The 24110-nt window shown below is 42.0% G+C and overlaps 1 protein-coding gene across 2 annotated transcripts in view; it reads left to right on the top strand.

Moving 5' to 3' along the window:
• Positions 1-1453: 1453 nt before the first annotated feature.
• The window catches only part of PLBD1 (phospholipase B domain containing 1), a 56552-nt gene continuing 33895 nt past the window's right edge, over positions 1454-24110 (top strand). For both annotated transcript variants that reach the window (XM_017528323.2, XM_017528315.2), the window contains exons 1-2: positions 1454-2232; positions 16253-16472. In XM_017528323.2, coding sequence (XP_017383812.1) covers positions 2118-2232; positions 16253-16472 — 335 coding nt within the window. In that variant the 5' untranslated portion in view covers positions 1454-2117. The remainder of the gene's footprint in view (positions 2233-16252; positions 16473-24110) is intronic.

Raw genomic sequence — 24110 nt, 5'->3', positions numbered from 1 at the left:
CTGACATAGTTTCCAGCTTGACTTTTCCCTTGGCTTAGCGATTTTGGGGTCCTGAGATTTATTTTCCTAAGCATGTGTGAGTAAAACTGGCACAATTTAAGGAAAGCAAGATTTATCACCATCTAATTCATTGGTTCGCAACTAGGGGGCAATTTTGCCCCCCTACGGGAGCATTTGACAATGTCTAGAGACATTTTCAATGGTCACGACCGGTGGGGGAGGGGGATGCTACTAGCATCCAGTGAATAAAAGCCAAGAGGTGCCCAGGACAACCTTCCTACCACAAAGAGTTAGTTGTCTGCTCCAAAATGTCAATAGTGCTGAGGTGGAATAATCCTGATCCAATTAATTTGTTTATATGTATAATTTGCTCCCCACTACTGGAATGCAAGCTCTGTGAGGGCAGGGACTTTGTTTCGTTTACTGCTCTGTGCTTGGAACATGGGAGTCAACGAATACTTGATGACAAATAATAGACGAATGAATGCCTCAAAGTTCACATCAGGCATTTCTATGCACCTTACTTCATCAGAACATGTGGCTCCTTGGATCAGAAGGGTTAGGAAGGTGAAGGAGGGTGGTATAGGGCAACATGGCTCAAATATTTGGGGTGGCACAACTTCCTTGACTATCCTAATGTGGATCTCTTCCCAACACAAAGCAACCAAAATTTTTCATAATTTTCCTTCATTTTAATTTTCTAACTTGAAAGAAAACGTGCAACTTTTACGACGTCCTCAATTTCTCCATTCATTAAATGAATGTCATTAAACAAAATTGTGACTTTAATTTTAATTTTCTAAAAAAACGAGATGGAGCCACTCTATGTCACCTAGGCTTGTCTGGCAGTCTTGGGCTCCAGTGATCCTCCCACCTTGGCCTCCCAAAGTGCCGGGATTACAGGCATGAGCCATGGTGCACGGACCACAAAATTGTGACTTGTGTTTCACAATTTGCACAGAGATTTGATGTACTTTTAGTTGTTCTTTATCTTTTCTAACAATTACAAGTGGATTTTCCCCGTAATGAAAGGTAGTTATTCTCTCTTCTCATCTCTCCTTGACACCCAGGTGAAGCTTAGAAGAAAGGCCAAGAGGAAGAGTGGGGTGCTGAGGCCCCCAACTGCAGGTGGTTTGTTCCCTCCTGCCCCTTCCCCCACTGCACCTTAAACATCGCTCTGATACAGGAGAGTGGCAACGTCTGTGTACCTGTTTGTCTGTATGGCTTAGTTCTTTTTGTCTGTGGTGAGGCATGCTCTTACTTGTCTTTATATCAGTGGTACCTGGAGCATGGACCCAACCAATGCTGATTGAATGAATAAAATGCCTTTTGCCTACTTCACAATGTCACCTAGGGCACCCTGTGCCAGCTTCACAATGTTACCCAAGGCTTAACTTTTGACTACTTCACAATGTCACTTTTAACTGACCCCACACAGAAATGGGGACTCCACAGAAACGTAGGAGTGTGTCTAGTGTCAGCCCCGTTTGAATCACTCTCCCGTGGTGGCTCCAGCCAACGAAGAGGAAGCAAAGGATCAAAAATCCGAGCTGCAGCCCATGGATTTAGGTTAAACAGCCTGGGACGGAGAGGCAAGCTAATCGCTGAGGGAAATGGGCCTGTGGAGACCTCACCAGAAACGGCAGAGGATCCGAGCTGCGTGTAGGCGGGGCACGCATGCCACCCTGGGCCCGGGCGCCCGGTCAGCTGCTGGAGAGAACAGGTCGACCCCCGAGGCAGAGGCTAGTGGTGTTGATGTGAAATGATTCGCCCAAGCCTCGGGCAGCAAAACTGCTAAAGAAAGCGGCAGGCAACCTCTGCATTTCCCCGAAGTGCAGCTGGGGAACGTTCCCAGACCGGCCCACGGGCTGCCAGAGGGTCAGACGGAAAGGACCCGCCTCTCCCAGGCGCCGGCCGAGTAGGACGAAGGTTGTTCCCCAGGCCACGTGAAGCGTCCTCGCCCCTCGGAGCCCGGAGCTGGCAGGGCTCACGAAAGCGGAAAGTTGAGGACGCCCCACCTCGGAGAGGCGGCGCCCCGGAGCCGCTCTCGCAAACTCTGCCACCGCGGGCCGCCGCGGCCGCCTGGTCCCGCACAGGGAGGTCGCGGCTGTGGAGCGATGACCCGCGGCGGTCCGGGCGGGCGTCGGGGGCTGCCACCACCGCCGCTGTTTCTGCTGCTGCTGCTGCCGCCGCCGCCGCTGTTGGCCACCGCGGAGCCGCCGACCCCGGCAGGTGAGCAGAGCGCGCCCTGCAGGGGATGCCCGGGAGGCTCCTTGGGGTCTGCGCGCGCCCGCGCCCCGCATCCGGCCGAGGTGCCGTCCAGCCGGCGTCTGGTTCCCGGGTGGACCGCCAGAAACGCGCCTCCGACGGGCTGTCTCGCTCCAGCCCCGCGGCCACGCAGCGAGGGCGCTTGAGAAGGGCACGGCGAGTGCTTCTGCCAACTTTACAAGTTTTGGCCCGAATCCTTGGCCCACAAATTCGTTAGCTCCTGCGCTGACTCTTGGCCCACCGAGCCTGGGCTGGTCCTAAAAACTCCAGCCAATGGGCATCTAAATATATTTATCCAGATCGTAGGAAGGTATAGTTCCGGCCTGCCGTTTGTTTTGTGTTTTATAATTTTACAGTGACTTTAGCTTAAAATCACGATTGCAACCAGGTAATTGTCAGTTTGATATGTGCCAGGCAGTGTGCTTAAGGGCCTTATGGTTTTGTTGTTGTTTTGTTAGAAACGGAGTCTTGCCTTACCGCCCAGGCTGGAGTGCAATGGTCTGATCTCTGCTCACTGCAGCCTCCGCCTCCCGGGTTCAAGCGATTCTCCTGCCTTAGCCTCCCAAGTAGCTGGAATTACAGGCGCCTGCCACCACGCCTGGCTAATTTGTGCATTTCTAGTAGAGACGGTGTTTCACCAGGTTGGCCAGGCTAGTCTCGAACTCCTCACCTCAGGCGATCCACCGGCTTGCGCCTCCCTAAATTCTGAGTGCTGGGATTACAGGCGTGAGCCACCCGCTTCCGGCCTGTTTTATATGTGCGTGCGTGTGTGTGTGTGTGTGTGTGTGTGTGTGTGTGTGTGTAATCTTCATTATAATCCTAAATAGGTATATTCCACATTCTTCAGATAAGAAAACTGAGATTGGTCAGAAGTAATTTGCATAAAGATAACACAGCCATTACCACAGAGCTAGGGGATGTCAGACGGCATTTGCTTATTTACTTCTCTCTTGGAAAAAACAGGTTTTATCTCTACAAGTATTCTTGCAAAGCTACATTTTTGTGCCAAAATAAAATTTAAAAGGCTTGGATTTCTTATTTACATTCCTGGGGAGGCCAAAGATTATGAACTATAACTAAGGGACTTGAAAGAATTCTAAAGCAATAATAAGAGAGAATTAATTTTGTTTTATTTCATAATCCCCTTTTCTGTGCTGACCTTGTGCAAGAGAAGGGTGGGGCTTGGGGAGGGTGTCTCTTCCTAAATGTGTATACTGATTCTTGTTACACCACCTTCCATCATCAAGTGTCTGCAGTGACCAGTTTTCTGAACTGGCCCAGTTATCACTCTTCAATCTTAAATCTTCCAGTCGGTGCCAGCCTGTGGGATCAGAGGCACACACAGGCTTGACTCTTGATTTTCTGTGTTCCTTGCCTGAACTATAGAGGTGGCCTTGGTGCCTTCTTCTAGTCCAGGGAGATAGCTCATTCAGATGTACCTGGGGAAGACTGGGGAGGGTCCCAAAAGTGAGGTAGCTATTCTGTCTGGAATGCTAGCTAAAATCTTTATTCTTTTTCTGTTTTTTTTTTTTTTTGACTGTTGAGATTAAGTGTTTTTGTAGGTAGAGGGGGCAGCCTGAGGAGTGAGATAGAAATGTTTTTCTGAAGATAGTGCACACCTTGCAAGAAACTGCATCTTAAACTGAGTTCCCCCAACAGGAAGCTGACTCCATGCCTCTAGGTTCTGGAGCCAAGGCAGAAAATAAGGACATTTCTGAGATGAAGTGATCCTGACAGCACCATGCCCAGCAATCTGGAAAGGGCTCTTACTTACATAGGTGTAAAGGGCATCTGGTGATGCCACACTATTTCAGCAGATGTGAGCTCTGTTTCCTTTGTCCTACCCACATTAATCTGTTTTCCCTTGAGGCTTTGGGGGTCTTTGTCTTAACCTTCTACTAGCCTGCGAACAACCAAAGAGTAAAGAACTGGGAATTGGTACCTCTCACTTGTCATGTGTTCTCTTAAGTACCCAGCTCAGTACCCTGAACTTAGCAGGAATTCAGTAAACGCTAAAGGAATTGCATGTCCATTGTTGGGAATAGATGTTGAAAATAGATGCTCGGTGCTGCAAAGAAAAGTTAGCACTGAGGCAAAGGGTCTTTCGGCAATGCAATTTTTACTTCCTGTGCTGCAGGAAGGGTACTCTCACTAGCCATCTTGCCACGAGAGTACAAAGAACAAAGGAAAACACACACATTTATTTCTTACGCATTTGGGATTGTCCTTACTGCGGTGTCTGATCTCTGTTGGCAGGAGCCAGACCTGACAATCTAAACTAAAACTCGATTGGCTAATAAACTTAAAACTTTTCTAAATAGGGAAAAGCAATGGAGAGCTGGGACATGCCTGTGAGCACACCCAGCACAGATATTTTGGTTAAAGTACAAGGACATAGAATGTACTACGTGCCTGTAATCATGGCATGTCTAACAGCTACATAGGATAGGGCTTAACAAAGTTATTAGCACACTTATTCTTTAACAAAAAAGGAAACTTTAAAAAGGAACTTTCCTGCTTCCCATATCCATCCCATTGGAATAGATTTTGTAATCACTAACATGCATCTGTGTATCTAAAAACAACTTCTTCAATTTTTAACTTTACTTTTAGTATTGTTACTATTTTTTTTTTTTTTTTTTTTTGAGACAGAGTCTCGCTCCGTCACCAGGCGCCAGGCTGGAGTGCAGTGGCGTGATCTCGGCTCACTGCAACCTCTGCCTCCTGGGTTCAAGCAGTTCTTCTGCCTCAGATTCCCAAGTAGCTGGGACTACAGGCACGTGCCTCCACACCCAGCTAATTTTTGTATTTTAGTAGAGACATTTCACCATGTTGGCCAGGATGGTCTCAATCTCTTGACCTTGTGATCCACCTGCCTCAGCCTCCCAAAGTGCTGGGATTACAGGTGTGAGCCACCTTGCCCGGCCTGTTATTTTTTTTTTACTATTATTTTTTAAAATTTGTATTTTCCACCCAAGCTGGGTATAACAGTACGACCTCAGGTCACTGCAACCTCCACCTGTCTGGTTCAAGCAATTCTCCTGACTCAGCCTCCCGAGTAGCTGGGATTACAGGCACACGCCACTCTTGCCGGCTAATTTTTGTATTTTTTGTAGAGATGGGATTTCAACAGATTGGCCAGACTCGATCTCCTGGCCTCAAGTGATCCGCCCACCTCAGCCTCCCAAGTGCTGGGATTACAGGTGTGAGCTACCATGCTCGGCCACTTTTAGTAAATTCTTGATAGTTAATTCTTCAATTTGAAAAGGGTACTTCAAGTTTTATTATTCCAGAAGTTAACAAATAATTGCACATTCTAGCCAAATCTTTCAAACTATGATTTCAGACATATGGTGTTACCTTCATCTTTCCAGACCAAACGCCCATAATTGACTTTAGAAAGTCCTTGTATAATTTTTTTCTAAATGATATGTATAGAGAATTCAGGTGGTTACTAGAGAAATAAATCATACCTTTATCTGGTCCACAAAAAGTTTAGCATCTTGGAAGTCATTCCGACTCTTTAAGAAGATTTGGCAGACCTGTGATTGGAGTCAGTTTCTGTTGATCCTTTAACTCTGCAGACATTCGTTTTTAGGGTTGGCTGCTGAGAGACTCATAAGATGGTATGTATATTGGTAAAACTGGGTTAGAATCTGGCCCTCAGCTTTGCAGGGCTAGACTCCAGAAATTGTCTTTTTAGTGCTCCATATCTGATAAGAAGAAACCTGATTCACCCTGGTATACACCCAAGTCTATTCATCAGACTTGTCAATTTTTAGTTAGAAATAGAACTGCCAGGCAGACTAGATATTTGTGTGGTCTGCTCTAGGCATTTTCTCACTGTAATCAAACCACAAGGGGGTAGATAACATCAGAGACTGTTAGGCTGGAGGCCTGATTCGTCTGTCTCCTTGCAGACATCATACGCTTGAGTCAGCGGAGGGGGTGCTCCTCCGATGCATGGTGCTTGCCTGGCATTGCTGGTCCCTGATGTTGGAACACTGTCTTTTCCAAAATTGTCCCAAAGTGCTGGGATTACAGGTGTGAACCACCATGCTTGGCCAAAAGTTATCATGTCTTGATAAGGCAGGCAGGATTCCAGATGATAATCCATGTGCTTTGAAGTAATAATTTTTTCTTTTTTGAGACGAGTCTTGTTCTGTCATCAGGCTGGAGTGCAGTGGCGCAATCTCAGCTCACTGCAACCTCCGCCTCCCGGGTTCAAGTGATTCTAGTGCCTCAGCCTCCTAAGTAACTGAGATATAGGCATGCACCACCACACCCAACTGATTTTTGTATTTTCTGTAGAGATGAGGTTTCACCATGTTGCCCAGGTTGGTCTTGGACTCCTGGCCTCAAGTGTTTTGCCCACCTTAGCCTCCCAAAGTGCTGGGAGTGCAGGTGTGAGCCATCGTGCCCAGTCCCAACTTGAACATTTTCTTGTGCTCTCCCTTTATCAACTTGTTTATATAATGTACACAAGCTAAGTTCCAGAGCAATGTCTGAGGGAAGTGTCCACTTATCTTTACTATTAAACTTTGTTTCCTGGTCCTCTGGAAACATGAATTTGGTAGCAAAGATCAAAATCTTTCTTTAGAAGAAAATTTAAAAGGATCCTCCTTTAGTGTTTATATTGAAGTAAAACAATTTTTTAAAAAAAATTTCATGGTGGCTTAGTTTTATAATATATATACTATGAAACATATGAATTTTGTCCTGAGTATTCTGACATGCAGAAAAGAATTTTTGTTTTCATACTTCCTTAGACATGAATTTTACATTGTCACTTGTTACCTTTTGCTTTTGTTAGATTCCAAATGATAAGGCATTAACTATGGAGGCAGCAAAATAAGAGAGGCAGTGGTACGCTTCATGGAAAAAATCCCAAGGGATTTATTTTCTTCAGCATTTTAAATAATTTTTATGCTTTTAGGTTTTGTCTTTTTTAAAAAAATGGAGTAGGTTCTACTTTATACAACTTCTATGTTACAATTTTTCAAACATCCAACTTGAAAATGTGACTAGAAAATGTATTAATAATGTTATGTAGCTTCTTTGCACTACTGCGAAACAGGAATTTACTTAATGCGGTAAAATATGAAATCAAGGTAGTGAAATTATGGGGAAATGTCAGTTTAAAACTTGAAATACTGTGTCTACACAGATAACATATCATGTTACAGTCTTTTTTTTTTTTTTTTATAATTCTGACACAAATGTGCTTTATATGCCTAAAGGGACCAGATCTTTTGCTTTTTTTGGGAGAGGGAGTCTCACTCTGTCACCTTGCCTGGAGTGCAGTGGTGCAATCTTAACTCACTGCAACCTCCACCTCCTGGGCTCAAGCGATCCTCCTACCTCAGCCTCACAAGTTGCTGGGATTACAAGCATGTGCCACTGTACCCAGCTAATGTTTGTATTTTGTTTTGTTTTGTTTGCTTGTTTTTTGTTTGTTTGTTTTTTTGGAGATGGAGCCTCACTCTGTTGTCCAGGCTGGAGTGCAGTGGCGCGATCTTGGCTCACTGCAACCTCTGCCTCCAGGTTCAAGCAGTTATTCTTAAACCTCCCAAGTAGCTGGGACTACAGGTGCATGCTGCCATGCCCAGCTAATTTTTTTTTTCTTGTATTTTAGTAGAGACGGGGTTTGACCATGTTGCTCAGTCTGGTTTCGAATTCCTGAGCTCAGGCAATCCACCTGCCCTGGCCTCCCAAAGTGCTGGGATTACAGGCATCAGCCACCGTGCCTGGCCAATTTTTGTATTTTTAAGTAGAGATGTGGTTTCACCATGTTGGCCAGGTTGATCTCAAACTCCTGACCTCAGGTGATCAGCCTGCCTTGGCCACCCAAATTTCTGTGATTACAGGCGTGAGCTACCGCGCCCGGCCATGTTACAGACTTCCTAGAGAAAACTGTGGAAGTCTCTTGACTGAGAGTTGAAAACAGAATGAGCAACTCACTGAAAGAGACAGGCTGGCTCTGAAATTTGTCCATCTGCCTTGCACATGGAGTAATAATTTCAGCATAAGGGAGTGTCAAGTTATTTACACTGGTGTTATTCTCTTTGAGGCCATTTGCAAACCTAAGATACCAAAGTTCTAATTCATAATTAGAAATCAAGAATTAATCTACTATCAAGTTTATAAAACTTGATAGAGTCTGTCCGAGTCAGTGTGAAAGTCTGGGACCCGGGTGGCCACGTAATCCATAAAGCATTGTGCTAGGCCCAGGGGAGAGGAACAATGAAATGTGAGATTCCACCTCTCCTCACAAACAAGGAGCTTGTAATCAATTTTTTAGGACCAAGTAGACACAAATACATAACTAATGAGTAATCTAGGTGAGGACCGAGCTAAGAGTATGGAATCAGAATGGGGCAAAGTTGACTTTCTGTTGATAAGACTTGGCAAGAACTCTGATTTCAGCTGCCAGAGATGAATATATATGTTTCAAGGGAACGAAGGAAAAGGATCATTCTACATCGAAGCAAATCTCCAGCATTTTTCTGCATTCGTGGATTGTTGTTCTGAAGCTAGTTTTTAAAGTCATGCCCCTTTCTACATATCTAGTGTGTCCTGTACATCATGGGCGCACCTCACATCATCTCACTTGCCTTTTATTTCTACTTCATGCAGGTGACCTAAAAGCGCCTCACCTCAACCGCTCTGCAGAAATCTCTTACTTTCCACCTCTGGGCATCTCTGAAATTACAGCCCCTTAGTCCTGGAGCATATGCAGACACGGAGTAAGGGAGTTAACACTTCCTAGGGCAACGTTTGACCTTTGTAGGATGGGAGCAGGCAGATAAATGCTCAGTCTTCTGTCCCTGGGAGGAAGATTTCCTTCTAACGCTAGTTCTATACACCTCCTTAATGGATTTCAGTGGGATCAATCCCCGGTGTCCACAGTGGAAAACAGGGGAAACCCTTGAATTGGTGTTCCTCCCTTTCACTCTCCCAGACTGTCACTCCTGTTTTCCTGGAGTACTTGCCAAATAATCCTTCCAGCAGGGTTAGTCTATGATCTCTGGAAAGAGCCAAAGTTTAAAAACACACACTTACAATTTTATTTCCTGGTGATTGTTTAATTTACAAATCAGTTATTTCTTTAGTGACTCCTATGACCAGTCAAAACAAATCCAAAAACCAGGTATCAATTTACTGAGAGACCTTTCAAAGAAGGCCAAGTGCAATGGCAAGGTACACAGTGGTATACTGAGGGACTAGCTGAGCAGACATCAAAAAGAAAAGCAATTCAAGGACCAGAAACAATGCATTTTTAGCTAAAGCCAATATGAATACATTGTTTTCATTGTAATTTTTTTCTATTTTCTCTAACATCTTTTACTTGTGCTTTTCTCATTTCTTTCTCATTTTTCTCCCTATGACTTCTGAATATATTAAGTAAACATTACATTGCTTGGGGTTGAAAATGACTTGCTCTTTCATAAATGAGGTGCAATAAAAATTATTATAGAATCTAAATATGGGAGAGAGTAATTTAAGCTACTTATGAGTATTTTATACATTTTTTCTTTCTAAGACAAGGTAGGAATTTTTTTCAACTGAAAATGAACTCAGAAAATATTAATCATGCTGGGCACAGTGGCTCACGCCTGTAATCCCAGCACTTTGGGAGGCTGAGGTGCACGGATCACCTGAGGTCAGGAGTTCAAGACCAGCCTGACCAACATGGAGAAAGTCCATCTCTACTAAAAATACAAAATTAGCTGGGCATGGCAGCACATGCCTGTAATCCCTGCTACGCGGGAGGCTGAGTCAGAAGAATCACTTCAACCCTGGAGATGGAGGTTGTAGTGAGCCTAGATCATGCCATTGCACTCCAGCCTGAGCAACAAGAAAGAGTGAAACTCTGTCTTGAAAAAATAAAAAGTAAAAAGTATATATTACTTGAGTATACAAGTAAATATTAATAAAGGAAATTTAATTTTGGTGTTTGGGCCTTTACATAGAGAGAAATATCAAAACGATGGTGCATTTTCCATCTTTATTTATAGAAGAAAAATACTTTTAATCAATAACATTTCCATTCATTCAACAGATATTTAATCAAGTGCATTGATTTTGAGGATATTGCTGTTCAAAATGTTTGAATCTGACTTTTCATTTTCACAACTCTAAAGAAAATATCAAGTAGCTCTTGCTTTTGGGGCTGGATAGACTTAATCCAATATTCTGAGCCATTTAGTAAGTCTCCCACCCAGGCTTGAAAACATAATTACTTAAGTTATTTCAGTCTAACTTCTGTGGATGAGTGTTCTGATGAGCTTCCTTTTCTGGGAGGCTCAGGTGGGAGGATCGCTTGAACCCAGGAATTCCAGGCTGTAGTGAACTATGATTGTGCCACTGTACTCCAGCCTGGACAACAGAGTAAGACCTCAGCTCAAAAATAAGTAAATAAATAAATAAATAAATGGCTTTCTTTTTATTTAGAGACCACAGACAAACTACATTCATCAAAGAAACATTATTTTGTCAGGTTTATAGCATGCTAAGCAGAAATAGTTCCTGTTTGTATAAAACTAGGTTTGGATTAGAATTATGTACTATTTTCTGTTTTCACTATTATAGTTTTCCTACCATCCACCTCCCATCATGAAGATGTTTTTAAAAAACAGAAAAGCATAATGGCTTAAACTATTACAGGATTTAAGAAAATCAGAAAATAGCATGAATACTGGAAAAACCAGGAAGAGTTGAAACTTAGAGAAAACACTGAGGAATGGAGGACCTCAGTTGGAGTAGCGTAAAAACTCTGCCTTTGGCTTTATCCTCCACATGCTAAACTGTTGGCAGGACGTTTTTCTCACCAACATCTTTTGGGAATTGAGTAAAGGTTTTTTTCATGCATGGAAGTACACGAGTGTCAAAAAAAAGCACGTATTTGCAGAAGTTTCTTTTTGTGGTCAGGAAATTAGGTAGTACCCACAACAGTGAAAACATAGCTCTTGGGCTTAGTACTCAGCTTGCCTTGAGCAAGCCCCAGATTACAGCAAAAAGGGGCTAATTGATTGGAAAGGGAAAGGGAAGGGGAAGGCAGGCTTGGGGTGCTTGAGATGAGAAATGCCAAGGTTTTGGAGAAGACGAAGCTAAAATCATGCTTTGTGGCTAGAAAGAAAGGAGAAGTGTCACACCTTCCTTTTTTCTTTTAGGGTTCCTGTTTATGTCCCCACTTTTTATTGAAGCAGCCACCCTTTCTCATTTCCCTACAAGGCTCCCTAGAGGTGAGGGTGGAAGGGAATGAGTGAGAAAAGCTGGGGATATGTGGTCAAAAATAAATTTGGAAAACACATGTATTGCCTTTGGGTAGAGAAGAAGGGAAGTTTCCATGGGTGCTGCCTACAATTGTCAAATTGTGGCCAAATGACTCCATTAACAATTAGATAATTATTTTCACCTGCAGTTTATTGGCAAATTATTTGGCACCTCCCTACTTCTTAATGCCATTACTTCCATTTAACCATGGTGAAGGCCTGCCTGCCATGTTGGTCACTGTACTCAGAAATGAATTGACTTAGGCCTACTCAGATCATTCCTTAAGAGTTTAATCAGGATTAGTTTCTAAGCCTGACTAAGCCCCAGTCTATCACTGAGTCCCTGTGTCAAGCTGCCATGATGCCCTAGAATTAAGACTCTACTTTTAGTACATATTTGATAGACAATCTTTTTTGGGGGCTGCATAGTATTTCATGGTGTATGTGTACCACCGTTTTTTTCATCCAGTCTACCACTGATGGGCATTTAGGTTGATTCTGTGTCTTTGCCATTGCAAATAATGCTGCAGTGAACATAAGTGTGCATGTGTCTTTACGACAGAACAATTTATATTCCTTTGGGTATATGCCCAGTAATGGGATTACTGGGTTGGATGGTATTTCTGTTTTGAACTTTTAAGTTCAGTAATACATGGGCAGGTTTATTATATAGGCAAATGTGTGTCACAGGAGTTTGTTGTATGGATTATTTCATCACCCAGGTATTAAGCTTAGTACCCACTAGTTATTTTTCCTGATCCTCTCCTTCTTCCCTCAGCCCTGAAGTAGGCTGTAGTGTCTGTTGTTTCCTCCTACGTGCCTATTAGATCTCATCATTTACCTCCTACTTATAAGTGAGAACATGCAGTATTTGGTTTTCTGTTGCTGTGTTAGTTTGCTCAGGATAATGGCCTCCAGCTCCATCTGTGTTCCTTCAAAGCACATGATCTCATTCTTTTTTATGGCTGCATGGTATTTCATGTGTATATGTACCACAATTTCCTTATCCTGTCTACCACTGATGGGCATTTAGGTTGATTCCATGTCTTTGCTATTGTGAATAGCGCTGCAATGAACATAGGTGTGCATGTGTCTTTACAACAGAACAATTTATATTCCTTTGGGTATATGCCCCGTAATGGGATTACTGGGTTGAATGGTATTTCTGTTTTTAGGTCTTTGAGGAATAACCACAATGGCTGAACTAATTTACACTCCCACCAACAGTGCATAAGTGTTCCTTTTTCTCTGAAACTTCACGAGCACCTGTTACATTTTGATATTTTAGATAATAGCCATCTGACTGGTGTGAGATGGTATCTCATTGTGGTTTGATCTGCATTTTGCTGATTATTAGTGGTGTTGAACATTTTTTCATATGCTTTTTGGCCACATGTATGTCTTATTTTGAAAAGTGTGATAGACAATCTTTGTGTTTTTTTTGTTTTTTGTGTTTTTTTGGAGACAGAGTTTCACTCTTGTTGCCCAGGCTGGAGTGCAATGGCACGATCTAGGCTCACTGCAGCCTCCACCTCCAAGGTTCAAGTGACTCTCCTGCCTCAGCCTGCCAAATAGCTGGGATTACAGGCATGCACCACCACTCCTGGCTAATTTTGTATTTTTTTAGTAGACACAGGATTACTTCATGTTGGTCAGTCTGGTCTCGAACTCCCAACCTCAGGTGATCCACCCTCCTTGGCCTCCCAAAGTGCTGGGATTACAGGCGTGAGCTACTGCACCCAGCTGATAGACAATCTTAACATCAAAAAATAAAATGTTGGTCCAATTTGGCATGTTTGCCAACAAATAACCCTGGGTAAACATTTAATCTGGAAACTTTCTGGCCTCTTAATCACTAAAAACTCAATATGTCTAAAACTAAACTCCTATATCCTTCCAGACATATTCTCCACATGCTTCCTTTCTTGGTAAATGATACAGCATCCATCCACTGAGTCTCAGCCTAAACCTGAGAGTCATTCTGGCCTCCTCCCACCTCTCCGATGACTGACCTGAATGTATAGATTCTTAAACCAGAGCACATGTGCAATGGCTTCTCAAACAGAGAAAGGAACGCACTATATTTTACTGTTTCCTTTCTCCATGTCTTATTTCCTTGTTTCTTTCTCTTTCTTCCTAAGTCTTCCTTCCTTTCACAAATATTTAGTAAGTACCCATTATGGGCCAGGCAGTACAACTGCTGAGGACACAGTGTCTGGTCTCAGGGAGTTCCTTGTCTAGGAGCAGGGGCAAGCATGTAAGTTACAGTACAATGTGACGGGGCGTAAAGAGGATGTGCTTACAAGCATTGAGCTTGTAGAGGAAGTCAACCCCTGCAACAGCAGTGCTGCTTCCTGGGTCCTAAATAGCAATTTTGAGATTGCTAGGTGGTTAAAAAGAAGGAAAACATCAGGGAGTGTAAACAGCATATGCAAAGTCAAAGGTGTTGATCTTTGGCAGGTTGGAGAGCTGTTTGTAATGATCTCTGAATCACGAAATGTGTGTTGAGGTGGTGAGGAAGCTAGATAGGTAGATAGAAATCAGGTCATGAAGTACAAATGGGTAAGCAGAACTTTTGTTTTTTTATTGTGACTGGATTTCACTCTTTTTTGCCCAGGCTGGAGTGCAATGGCACCATCTCGGCTCACTGCAACTTCCACCTCCCGGGTTCAAGCGATTCTCCTGCCTCAGCCTCCTGAGTAGCTGGGATTACAGGCACGTGCCACCACGCCCAGCTAATTTTGTATCTTTAGTAGAGATGGTGTTTCACCATGTTGGCCGGGCTGGTCTCGAACTCCTGACCTTAAGTGATCCACCCACCTCGGCCTCCCAATGCACTGGGATTACAGGCATGAGCCACCACACCCAGCAGCAGAACTTTTAAGAAGTAGAAACTCTTGAACATTCTTGGCAGGCAAAGCTAACAAAATCAATCAGTTTGCATTTTAGAAATGCTACTCTGGCAGAGACTGAAGAATGGATTAAAGGTCAGAGAAACTTTGAAAAAGGCCTCTTTTATACTTAAACCGCTAGTTGTGTTACCTAAACTAGCATAGAAATGTAGAGATAAAGAGGTGAAGACTAGTGGGAGAGATATATAGGAGACTTTGATTAAACCTTGGGTTATGAGAGAGAGAAGGGAAACCAGGATAGACTGAAATTTCCGGCTGGGAGATCACCGAGAGAGAAAGCACAAGATGGAGGATATTTTGAATCTCTAGTGCTATGGAATCATCCAGACTGTGTTATCAGGTGTCCTGTGTGGTATACAAGTCAAAGAGGAAACTGTGGGGAGAATGAAGAAAAAGGCAGGCACAGGAGAAGGAGATTGGGGAGGGTGTAGTGTCCCGAAGGCTGTGGGAGGAAAGAGTTTTAAGAATAAGTGGCCATGAGTCCAGTGCTTTCAGAAGTTCATACGACATTAGGACTCAAGGATTTTGTTAGTGACCCAGACAGAAGCCCCTTTGGTAGCCTGGAGGTGGACAGTGGACTGCAACAGGCCGGGGCGAGGGACAGGAAGAGAAAGTACAGGGTGCAAGTGTGTTCCTCTTTCCAGAAGGCAAGGCCTGGAACTGTGCCATCATGTTCACGGCTCTGTCGCCAACACTCAAATCAGTCCCTGATACAATGTGGACACTATAAACTTTGTAATAATTTCATAAAGGGAGTGAAAGTAATCGCACCACTGGGTCACAGGATCCCGATGGCTTCTGTAGTTGGTTTTCAGCTGTGAGACAATGGAGCATGTTAATTATGCCAAAGTGGGAGAAGATGCTCCTGAGAGAGGAAGCTTCAGGGCACAGGAGCAAGAGGATATAGGATAGGACAAAGTTCCTAAGAAGGTGGGAGGGTGGGATCCGGAGCATAGGTCAAAGAATGGAGGTGAACTCGAAGGGAGAGATGGCCATGATGAGTGCAGGGATTGTGGAGGGATGAACCCACAAAATTATCAACAACTTAAGGAGTCACAGGCAATAGCTTCTATTTTTTCTGCAAAGAATCTATTGTCATATGACATTACATGAATTAAGCAGGAGACATAGGATAAGGAGCCTGAAAAAGGTGATGTTTTGCTCCACCTGTTAAGAATTGAGGAAGTTGTTGACTAGGGACAAGAGCCCTATCCTTGTCTGAATTAAGGAGTGGGCTTTAGATGTGAGGGTGATCTGGCTGTGACATCTGTCACTCCATTGACCACCAAGGTTGCTTTGGCTGATCTGGCTGGCTAGGCGGGTGTCCCCTTCCTCCCTCACGGCTGCATGTGCTTCCCTCCTGAAGCTGCGCACTCGGTCAAAGAGGACAACTATCCTTGATAGTGGACGATGGGTCTTTGGTCAAGGGTATACAAGTAACTGTGCTGCCCTGCTAGAGCCTCCAAACAAGCTCCCAAGAAGTTGGCGTGAGGTCCAGCTACAGCCCTGCCCAGGTTTCCAACCTCTAAGGATGAAGCACTCAGGCTCACCTCTATGATGCTGTAACTCCAACCCCACCTTCAACCTTCCTTTTTGTGCTTTGGGCTCAACCACCTTGATCGAGATTCCAGTTTTTCCCCACTTGGAATAAGGGCAAACTATAATGGCAGATTTCCCAATTCTAATAGAATGAAAATCTTTGAAAGCAAATGTGTCGCAATTGTTGTATACATAGAAAAGAAAATGCATCACAACTCATTTGAACGGCATTTTTATCATTATTCCCTTTTCTTCTAGGAATCTACTATGCAACTGCATACTGGATGCCTGCCGAAAAGACAATACAAGTCAAAAATGTAATGGATAAGAATGGAGATGCATATGGCTTTTACAATAACTCTGTGAAAACCACAGGCTGGGGCATCCTGGAGATCAGAGCTGGGTATGGCTCTCAGGCCCTGAGCAATGAGATCATCATGTTTGTGGCTGGCTTTTTGGAGGGTTACCTCACTGCCCCGTAAGTATCCCAGACATGGTGGAGCCATGGCCAGCCAACCTCTGTGCTTCCCATGTTCTACAGTGACTCTCATCTTACTGGCATTGCCTGTTAAAACTGAAGAGTAGCTGGGGTTCTTCACATGTGTTAAAGACATTATTAGAATTGCATTTGTGGGGGTGGGCATGGGACAGGGTCTCACTTTGTTGCAAGGCTAGAGTGCAGTGACAATCATAGCTCACTGCAGCCTTGATCTCTTGGACTCAAGCAATCCTCCTGCCTCAGCCTCCTGAGTAGCTGGGACCGCAAGCATGAGCCACCATGACCACCCCGGAATTGCATTTGTTCCTGCAATCAGTACCTGCCTTAAAGCAACAAAACCCCCAAGTGTGGCACTCTTTAATTCTCATGGCACTTACTTTTTAAAAATCTTCCCTTCCCGTGAAACTATTTTGTTTTATTTTATATATTTTTGCAAAGATGGGGTCTTCCCCTGTTGCCCAGGCTGGTCTTAAACCTCAAGCCATCCTCTCATCTTGGCCTCCCACAATGTTGGGCACCCAGCCATGAAATGACTTTAAAGGACAGCAAATTCATTTCATCCTGCTAGTCATTTGTTGCCTGGTAGAAAGCAAATGAGAGGTGGAGTCACTCCTTGCGAACAACAGACCAGGGAAGATTAATTAGAAATAAACTGTTGCGTTTATTTCCAGCCATCTTGAAACAATGCTTCCACGTAGGCAGAGATTTTTAGATGGAAATTATAATGAGTCTAAAATAAATGTTTCTTATAGTTCTACTATTACTTGATTCCAGTGTCCTTGCTTTGCCTTATAAAAATAACAAGGATGTAATTAATAATAATGCAATCAGGTTACATGCCTTTTAGAGAAGGGGTCTTTAAGGAAAATAAAGTTGCAACTTCTTTAATCAACTTTCAAACCTCCTTTGATATAAAAAGTGTCTTGATTGACTTGGCTTGGCTCTTTTATTCTCTGTGACCTAGATTGTTGAGTGCAATTTTACCAAACTTTATTTGGGCTGTTACTGCCTTAGTCATCATAAGTGAAATATCAATCAGTCTATTTTGAGTACTGGAGATGATATCAGATGTTGAATGACTAGGTATTGGGCTCTGGCTGGCTGCTCTTTTTTTAATTCAAACTACAAATTTTTGCTTTTATTTTTATACCCAATTTTTTTTTCTTTTTTTTTTTAGGACGGGGTTTCACCATGTTGGTCAGGCTGGTCTTGAACTCCCGACCTCAGGTGATCCTCCCTCCTCGGCCACCAAAGTGCTTGGATTACAGGCATGAGCCACCATGCCGGGCCTATACCCAATTTTTTTACTCTACCATACAAATCTCCTTAACAGCATACCATTCATAGATGTATAAAACTTCATAAACTGAATTATAGATTTTTAAAACATGGTTAAAACCATTTCATACAGGTAAAAATCTGAACTTCTCTAATTCTTTATCCACTTCTGTTTTCACTGAATTCTGATTGTGTTATTTAAATTGAGTTGTGAGTTTGAAGAAGTAATTTGAACCAAAGTTGTGTGAATATAAACTTGTTAGACTAACTCATGAGTGACGTACGCTGTGGGTTGTTAAGGGAAACTATGTGATCTGCAGAAAGCAGCCCTGATCTCTGAGGCTACTCTGAGAATGCTCGTGTTTCCCTCGGATATTTCTATTGCTGTTACTGTTAGAGCTCACAGAGATTTCGAGGGCTTTGACAAAGGTGGCACCTCTGATATTCTTATGTCTCAGAAAAAAATAAGCTTTAGCATCTCAGAGCAGCCACTTTGGAAAGTGGCTTTATCATTTCACCTTCATATTTGATATAAAGCAATGACTTTTTCTTAGTTATCCACTTACCAAAAACATCTATAGAAAAAGAAGCCATTCTAATAATAACTTTCTAAGAACACTTCTGTATTAAAAATGGTTTGTTTGTTTGTTTGTTTATTTGTTTTGAGTAGAGATCAGGAGTGGGGCAGAGATAGCTCTAGAATCTTTAATACCATGTCCTTAAGGAAAAGCTGGGTCACTCTTGCCAGCAACTCTACTGCAGAGAACAACCTCAAAAGAGCTTGTTAGCCATAAGTAGAGAGTCTAAGAGAGAAAAGCACCCCAGTGGCCGGAATAGTCAAAGAAGGCTTTGTGGAAGTGAGTGGTAGGCCTGGTGCTTGGTATAGGAGAACTACTGGGCTTGGCTGGGAAGAGGGATAAAGTCATTCTGAGCAGAATGTAATGAACAGGGTACTGAGAAAACGTGTTGAATCTGAAATAAGTAAGTTGCATTTACAAGGGGCGAGGAATGGCCGGGAGTGGTGGCTCATGCCTGTAATCCCAGCCCTTTGGGAGGCCGAGGTGGGCAGATGACCTGAGGTCAGGAGTTCGAGGACAGCCTGGCAACATAACGAAACCCCATCTCTACTAAAAATACAAAATTAGCCAGGCATGGTGGTACACGTTTGTAATTTCAGTTGCTTGCAGGGCTGAGAAAGGAGAATCACTTGAACCAGGAGGCAGAGGTTGCAGTGAGCCAGGACCGTGCCATTGCACTCCAGCCTGTGCGACAGGAGTGAAACTCCATCTCAAAAACAAAACAAAAACAAAAAACAAACAAAAGAAAACAAGGAGGGGGATCTGGAACTCTGAATGGAGCTAGGCAGGGTGCAGTGATGGAAGACTTTGGATATAAAGTATACATTTTTTGTTTCTTTACCTGAGTGAGCATTGTAAATGAAGGTCCCACAAGTTATTTGTTTCCAAGAAATAAAACTATTTTCATATAACTGGTTTTTTTGGTTTGTTTTTTGGTTTTTTTTTTAGATGGGGGCTTGTTCTGTTGCCCAGGCTGGAGTGCAGTGTTACAATCTCGGCTCACTGCAACCGCTCCCTCTCAGGTTCAAGTGATTCTTGTCCCTCAGCCACCCGAGTGGCTGGGGTTACAGGCGTGTGAAACCATGCCTGGCTTTTTGTATTTTAGTAGAGACAGGGTTTCGCCATATTGCTAAGCCTGGTCTTGAACTCCTGACTTCAAGCAATCTGCCAGTCGGCTTCCCAAAGTGCTCGGATTACAGATGTGAGCCACCGTGCTGGCCTTCATATAACTCTTTTTTTTTTCTGAGACGGAGTCTCACTCTATTGCCCAGACCGGAGTGCAGTGGCGTGACCTCTGCTCACTATAATCTCCATCTCCTGGGTTCAAGCGATTCTCTTGCCTCAGCTTCCTAGGTAGCTTGGATTACAGACACGTAACACTGTGCCTGGCTAATTTGTATACTTTTAGTAGAGACAAGGCTTCACCCTGTTGGTCAGGCTGGTCTCAAACTCCTGTCCTCATAATCCACCCACCTCAGCCTCCCAAAGTTCTGGGATTACAGGCATGAGCCACTTCACCCAGCCATATAACTCATTTTAAGAGCATGAAGCCCAGACAGAGGATCCCTTTCTTGTCACCCACATACCTATCTAGTTTTATTGCTGTTCTTGCTCTTGTATTTAGAGGTGGTAGACAGTAACCAAATGGATACAAGCAAAGGTATTTGATAGCATAAACTGTATGTAAATCATGGCTAAATGTGATGATTTAATTTAATATATATATATGCATGTACATATACACACACACACACACACACACACACACACACACACATATATATACAGGTAACTGGAAGAAAAAACTCTCATGAAGTAATGTTTATTAAATTCCAGGACCATAAAATAAATAATTTCAAAGGATCATAATGTTGTGTACCTCAACGGCAATAAAACCATTCTCAGTTTATTAGTTTCAGTTCTGGAAAATACTAGATAAAGAATATCTAAAGTTCTAAAGTGTAGAAGCCAAATTCTTATTCTTAGAATCCAGAATGGCTTCCAAGTCTGAACTCCCTATATCAGTGAAAAGCATCAGATAAAAACCAGAACGAGGACTGTAGGTAAACATTCAGTCCGGAGAATACAGGGACTTCCTCTTTGATATACCCTCTTCACTCTAAGCTTACAGCAATTATAGGGAGAATAGGTAGAAAGAAAACCTCTTAGTAACATAGCTTGGCTTCAGAAGAAGATTAAACATCTCTCCTACCAGAAATTGAAAAGAAAACAAAGTGGTAAAATATGGATCTGCTGGCTCTTGGCCTGAAGCCAGAAGAGGCAGCCACCTGCTGATGAGTGAGGACCTCAAGGCTCTGAGTGAACTGAGTCAAGGCTGGGAGCCAGAAGTAACCGTGCTGCTTTTAACTACTTGTAGAAAGGAGGCCACAACATTGTGTTGATGATGTATGTCCTAGCCTACAGATTTATAGGAAATTAAGCTTAGGGGTGGGGAGGCATTGTCAACCAAAAGCCAAATCATTCACATGCTGGCTCAGTTAGTTGAAAATATCACTGCAATATTCCATGGGTTGGAAGTCCCAAAAAGGCACTTTAAGATGTGGTTCCCAGGACTTAGATGGAGACATGTGGACAGGGAAAGAGGGAGCGAGGGAGGGAGGGAGAGAGTCAGAGAGAGAGAGAAAGAGAGAGACAAAGTGTGTGGGGGGGGTTAAGAAAAATGCCTACACACCAAAGTTCCAAAATCCACAAATAAATTGAAAGACAGTCAAGAAAATCAACAATATGAATATACTCCAGATTAATTTTTAGAATGATTTAACAAAGACTTTAAATTTGCATAGGGCGCTTTAAGTTATGAATGAAAGAAAACTTGGAGAATTTATTAAACAATGAGTAAGAAATAAGAAGACAGTTATATTTTTAAAAACTTGTTAGAAATATAAAAGAAAATTATAGAAGTTAATTTTTAAAAATCTTGAAACATAGCCAAACCCTGGACTAGATACAATGAAAAAAAAATTCTGAATCACATATTTGTATTCAGGGATTTATACAATACACAGCCCAAAGAGACAAAGTGGTAAATCTTATGAAAAAACTGTTAGATATATCAATTTGATTGAGAAACTCTGATGCAGACCTATTAAGAGTTTCAGAAAAAGAGACTGGAGGCAACTGCAGATAAGCAATAATTGACAAGGTAACTGCTGAGAATCTATCAAAATTGAAAACACAGGCCCAGCACAGTGGCCCACTCTTGTAATCCCAGTACTTTGGGAAGTCGAGGCCAGTGAATCACCTGAAGTCAGGAGTTCGAGATCAACTTGGCCAACATGGTGAAACCCATCTCTATTAAAAATACAAAAATTAGCCAGGTATGGTGCCTCTGGAGGCTGAGGCAGGAGAATTGCTTGAACCTGGGAGGTGGCAGTTGCAGTGAGCCAAGATCGCACCACTGCCCTGCCCTCCAGCCTGGGTGGCAGAGTGAGACTCCGTCTCAAAAAAAAAAAAAAAAAACCCAACACACAACAACAAAAAAATACAGGAGTCCCTAGTTGGAAGACACAGGCTTTTAAATTGCTGTAACGCAGCAGATTAGACTACAGACAATTGAAGATAAAGAGAACAATCTTAAAAGTTATTAGAAAGGAAAGACATTAACTACAAAAGAATCTCAGTGAGGTAGCATATTGCTCATCATCAGCAACAATGCCAGAAGATATCAAGATATTATTTTAAAAGTACTGAGGAGAGATATCGAACCAGAATGTAACAACCATTTAAATCATCCAAGAGTAAGGACAAAATAGGAATATATTCAGATATATAAATTAAAACAGCTTTGCCACCCAAAGACTTCTATTAAACTGTTAGAGGATATACTTTAGCAAGTATAATAGGAGGGAAAGTTTGGTATATAAGGAAAAATCATTAACACCAGAAACAAAAAAAAGTAATACAATTTAATTGTAAAGTTTAAAAAGAAAAAAAAAAATTTCCCCCAAGACAGAATCTTGCTCTGTGGCCCAGGCTGGAGTGCAGTGGCACGATCTTGGCTCACCGCAATCTCCACCTTCTGGGTTTAAGTGATTCTCCTGCCTCAGCCTCCAGAATAGTCAGGATTACAGGCACGCACCACCAGGCCTGGCTAATTTTGTGTGTATGTATTTTTAGTAGAGAGGGGATTTCACCATGTTGGCCAGGCTGGTCTTGAACTCCTGACCTCGTGATCTGCCTGTCTCGGCCTCCCAAATTGCTGGGAGTACAGGTGTGAACCACCGTGCTGGGCCTACGAAAATAGTTTTTAAATAAAAATTTTTAATTATGAGACTTAGGAATTCTCTAAAAAATAAAAAAATATTAAATTTTGAAATAAAAAGGTAAAACTGAATCTTTTAACAACATGATGGAGAATGTCATTGAGTAGTTAAAATTTGCTAAATTATGCTTTATGGTTAGAGGAAGAGAAACATATAAAACTCATTTAGAGTTTATAAGAAAATACTAGTTATATCTTTTTAATGAATGTTAAAAAATACATTCTATAGGTTTTAAATCAGCAGAAGTGAAAAGAAAATAACAAAAGTATTATCTAAACAAAGAAAACATATAAGAGGGGACAAATAAAGGGATAGATAGTAAATGGAAAACAGAAACGATTATAGAATAAATCCAAGAAAATTAAAATCCCAGTAATGTAAGTGGATTATTTTAATCAATCAAAAATATTAACTATACATCATATGAGACATTTTTAATTTTTTTAAGTTTTAAAATAAAGAATCGCAAATACCCAATAATCTTGTGAGGAATGGAAATTAAATGGAGGGACTTTTTAAAACCCATCAAATTGTCGAAAATTGAAAAGTCCCACAATATGAAGTGTTGGTAAGGCTGTGGACGAAGGAAAAGTCTACTATTATTCATATGTGTGTGTGTGTGTGTGTGTGTGTGTGTATCCTAGAAGAACATACAAATGTGTAAAAAAAAAGACATATACAAAAACATTTGAAGTTGCATTATAATAGTAAGAAATAAAAAATCAGTTAAATGTCCATCATGGGAATGCATACACAAATATGGTCATACCATAGAATAGTATCAGCAGTTAAATTTAAGCAGCAGATAACATAGATATTTCTTTAAAAATTATATTGAGAGAAATAAACAAGTTAGAGTTGTTGATCAGTATGATCTTTTTTACAGTGTGTTGAGAGAGAGCATGATAATTCTCTACATTATTTATGGTTAAATGTATATGTAGTCATTGCATAAAAACATGCATGGGAATACTCAGATTCAAGGCTGAAGTTATTACCTCTTGGGAGAAGAAAGAAATCAGTAAGTGCACATAGGGGCTTCGACTCTCATTTTTTGTTTTATTTTTAAAATATATGTGGCAAATATGGCAAAATACAATGATTTAATAAAGTTAGGTGGTGAATACTTGGATATTTTCAATATTCTATCCTTTTTTTTAAAAAAAAAAAAGAAAGAGAAAGGGGGAGAGAGAACAGGAGTCTTGCTCTATTGCCCAGGCTGGAATGCAATCTGAAAATAGGTTTTAAAAACCTCTTTTATGCCAATAATTGTGCTTAACAGTGGAGACAGGAAGGAATAAGGGAAGAAAATAACAAACAGCCAACCAATATTTCATTTAAGTCTGTGAAATGCTATGCAAATACTGAAGAGTGATTTACTTCCAATTATGTGGTCACTTTCAAAATAGGTGTAATATGATACTGAGAAAAATGTATGTTCTGTGGACCTGGGGTGAAGAATTCTATAAATATTCACT

This window comes from Cebus imitator, unplaced genomic scaffold, assembly GCF_001604975.1.
Source record: "Cebus imitator isolate Cc_AM_T3 unplaced genomic scaffold, Cebus_imitator-1.0 Scaffold2, whole genome shotgun sequence".
NCBI lineage: Eukaryota > Metazoa > Chordata > Mammalia > Primates > Cebidae > Cebus > Cebus imitator.
This window is presented reverse-complemented; position numbering and strand designations above follow the sequence as displayed.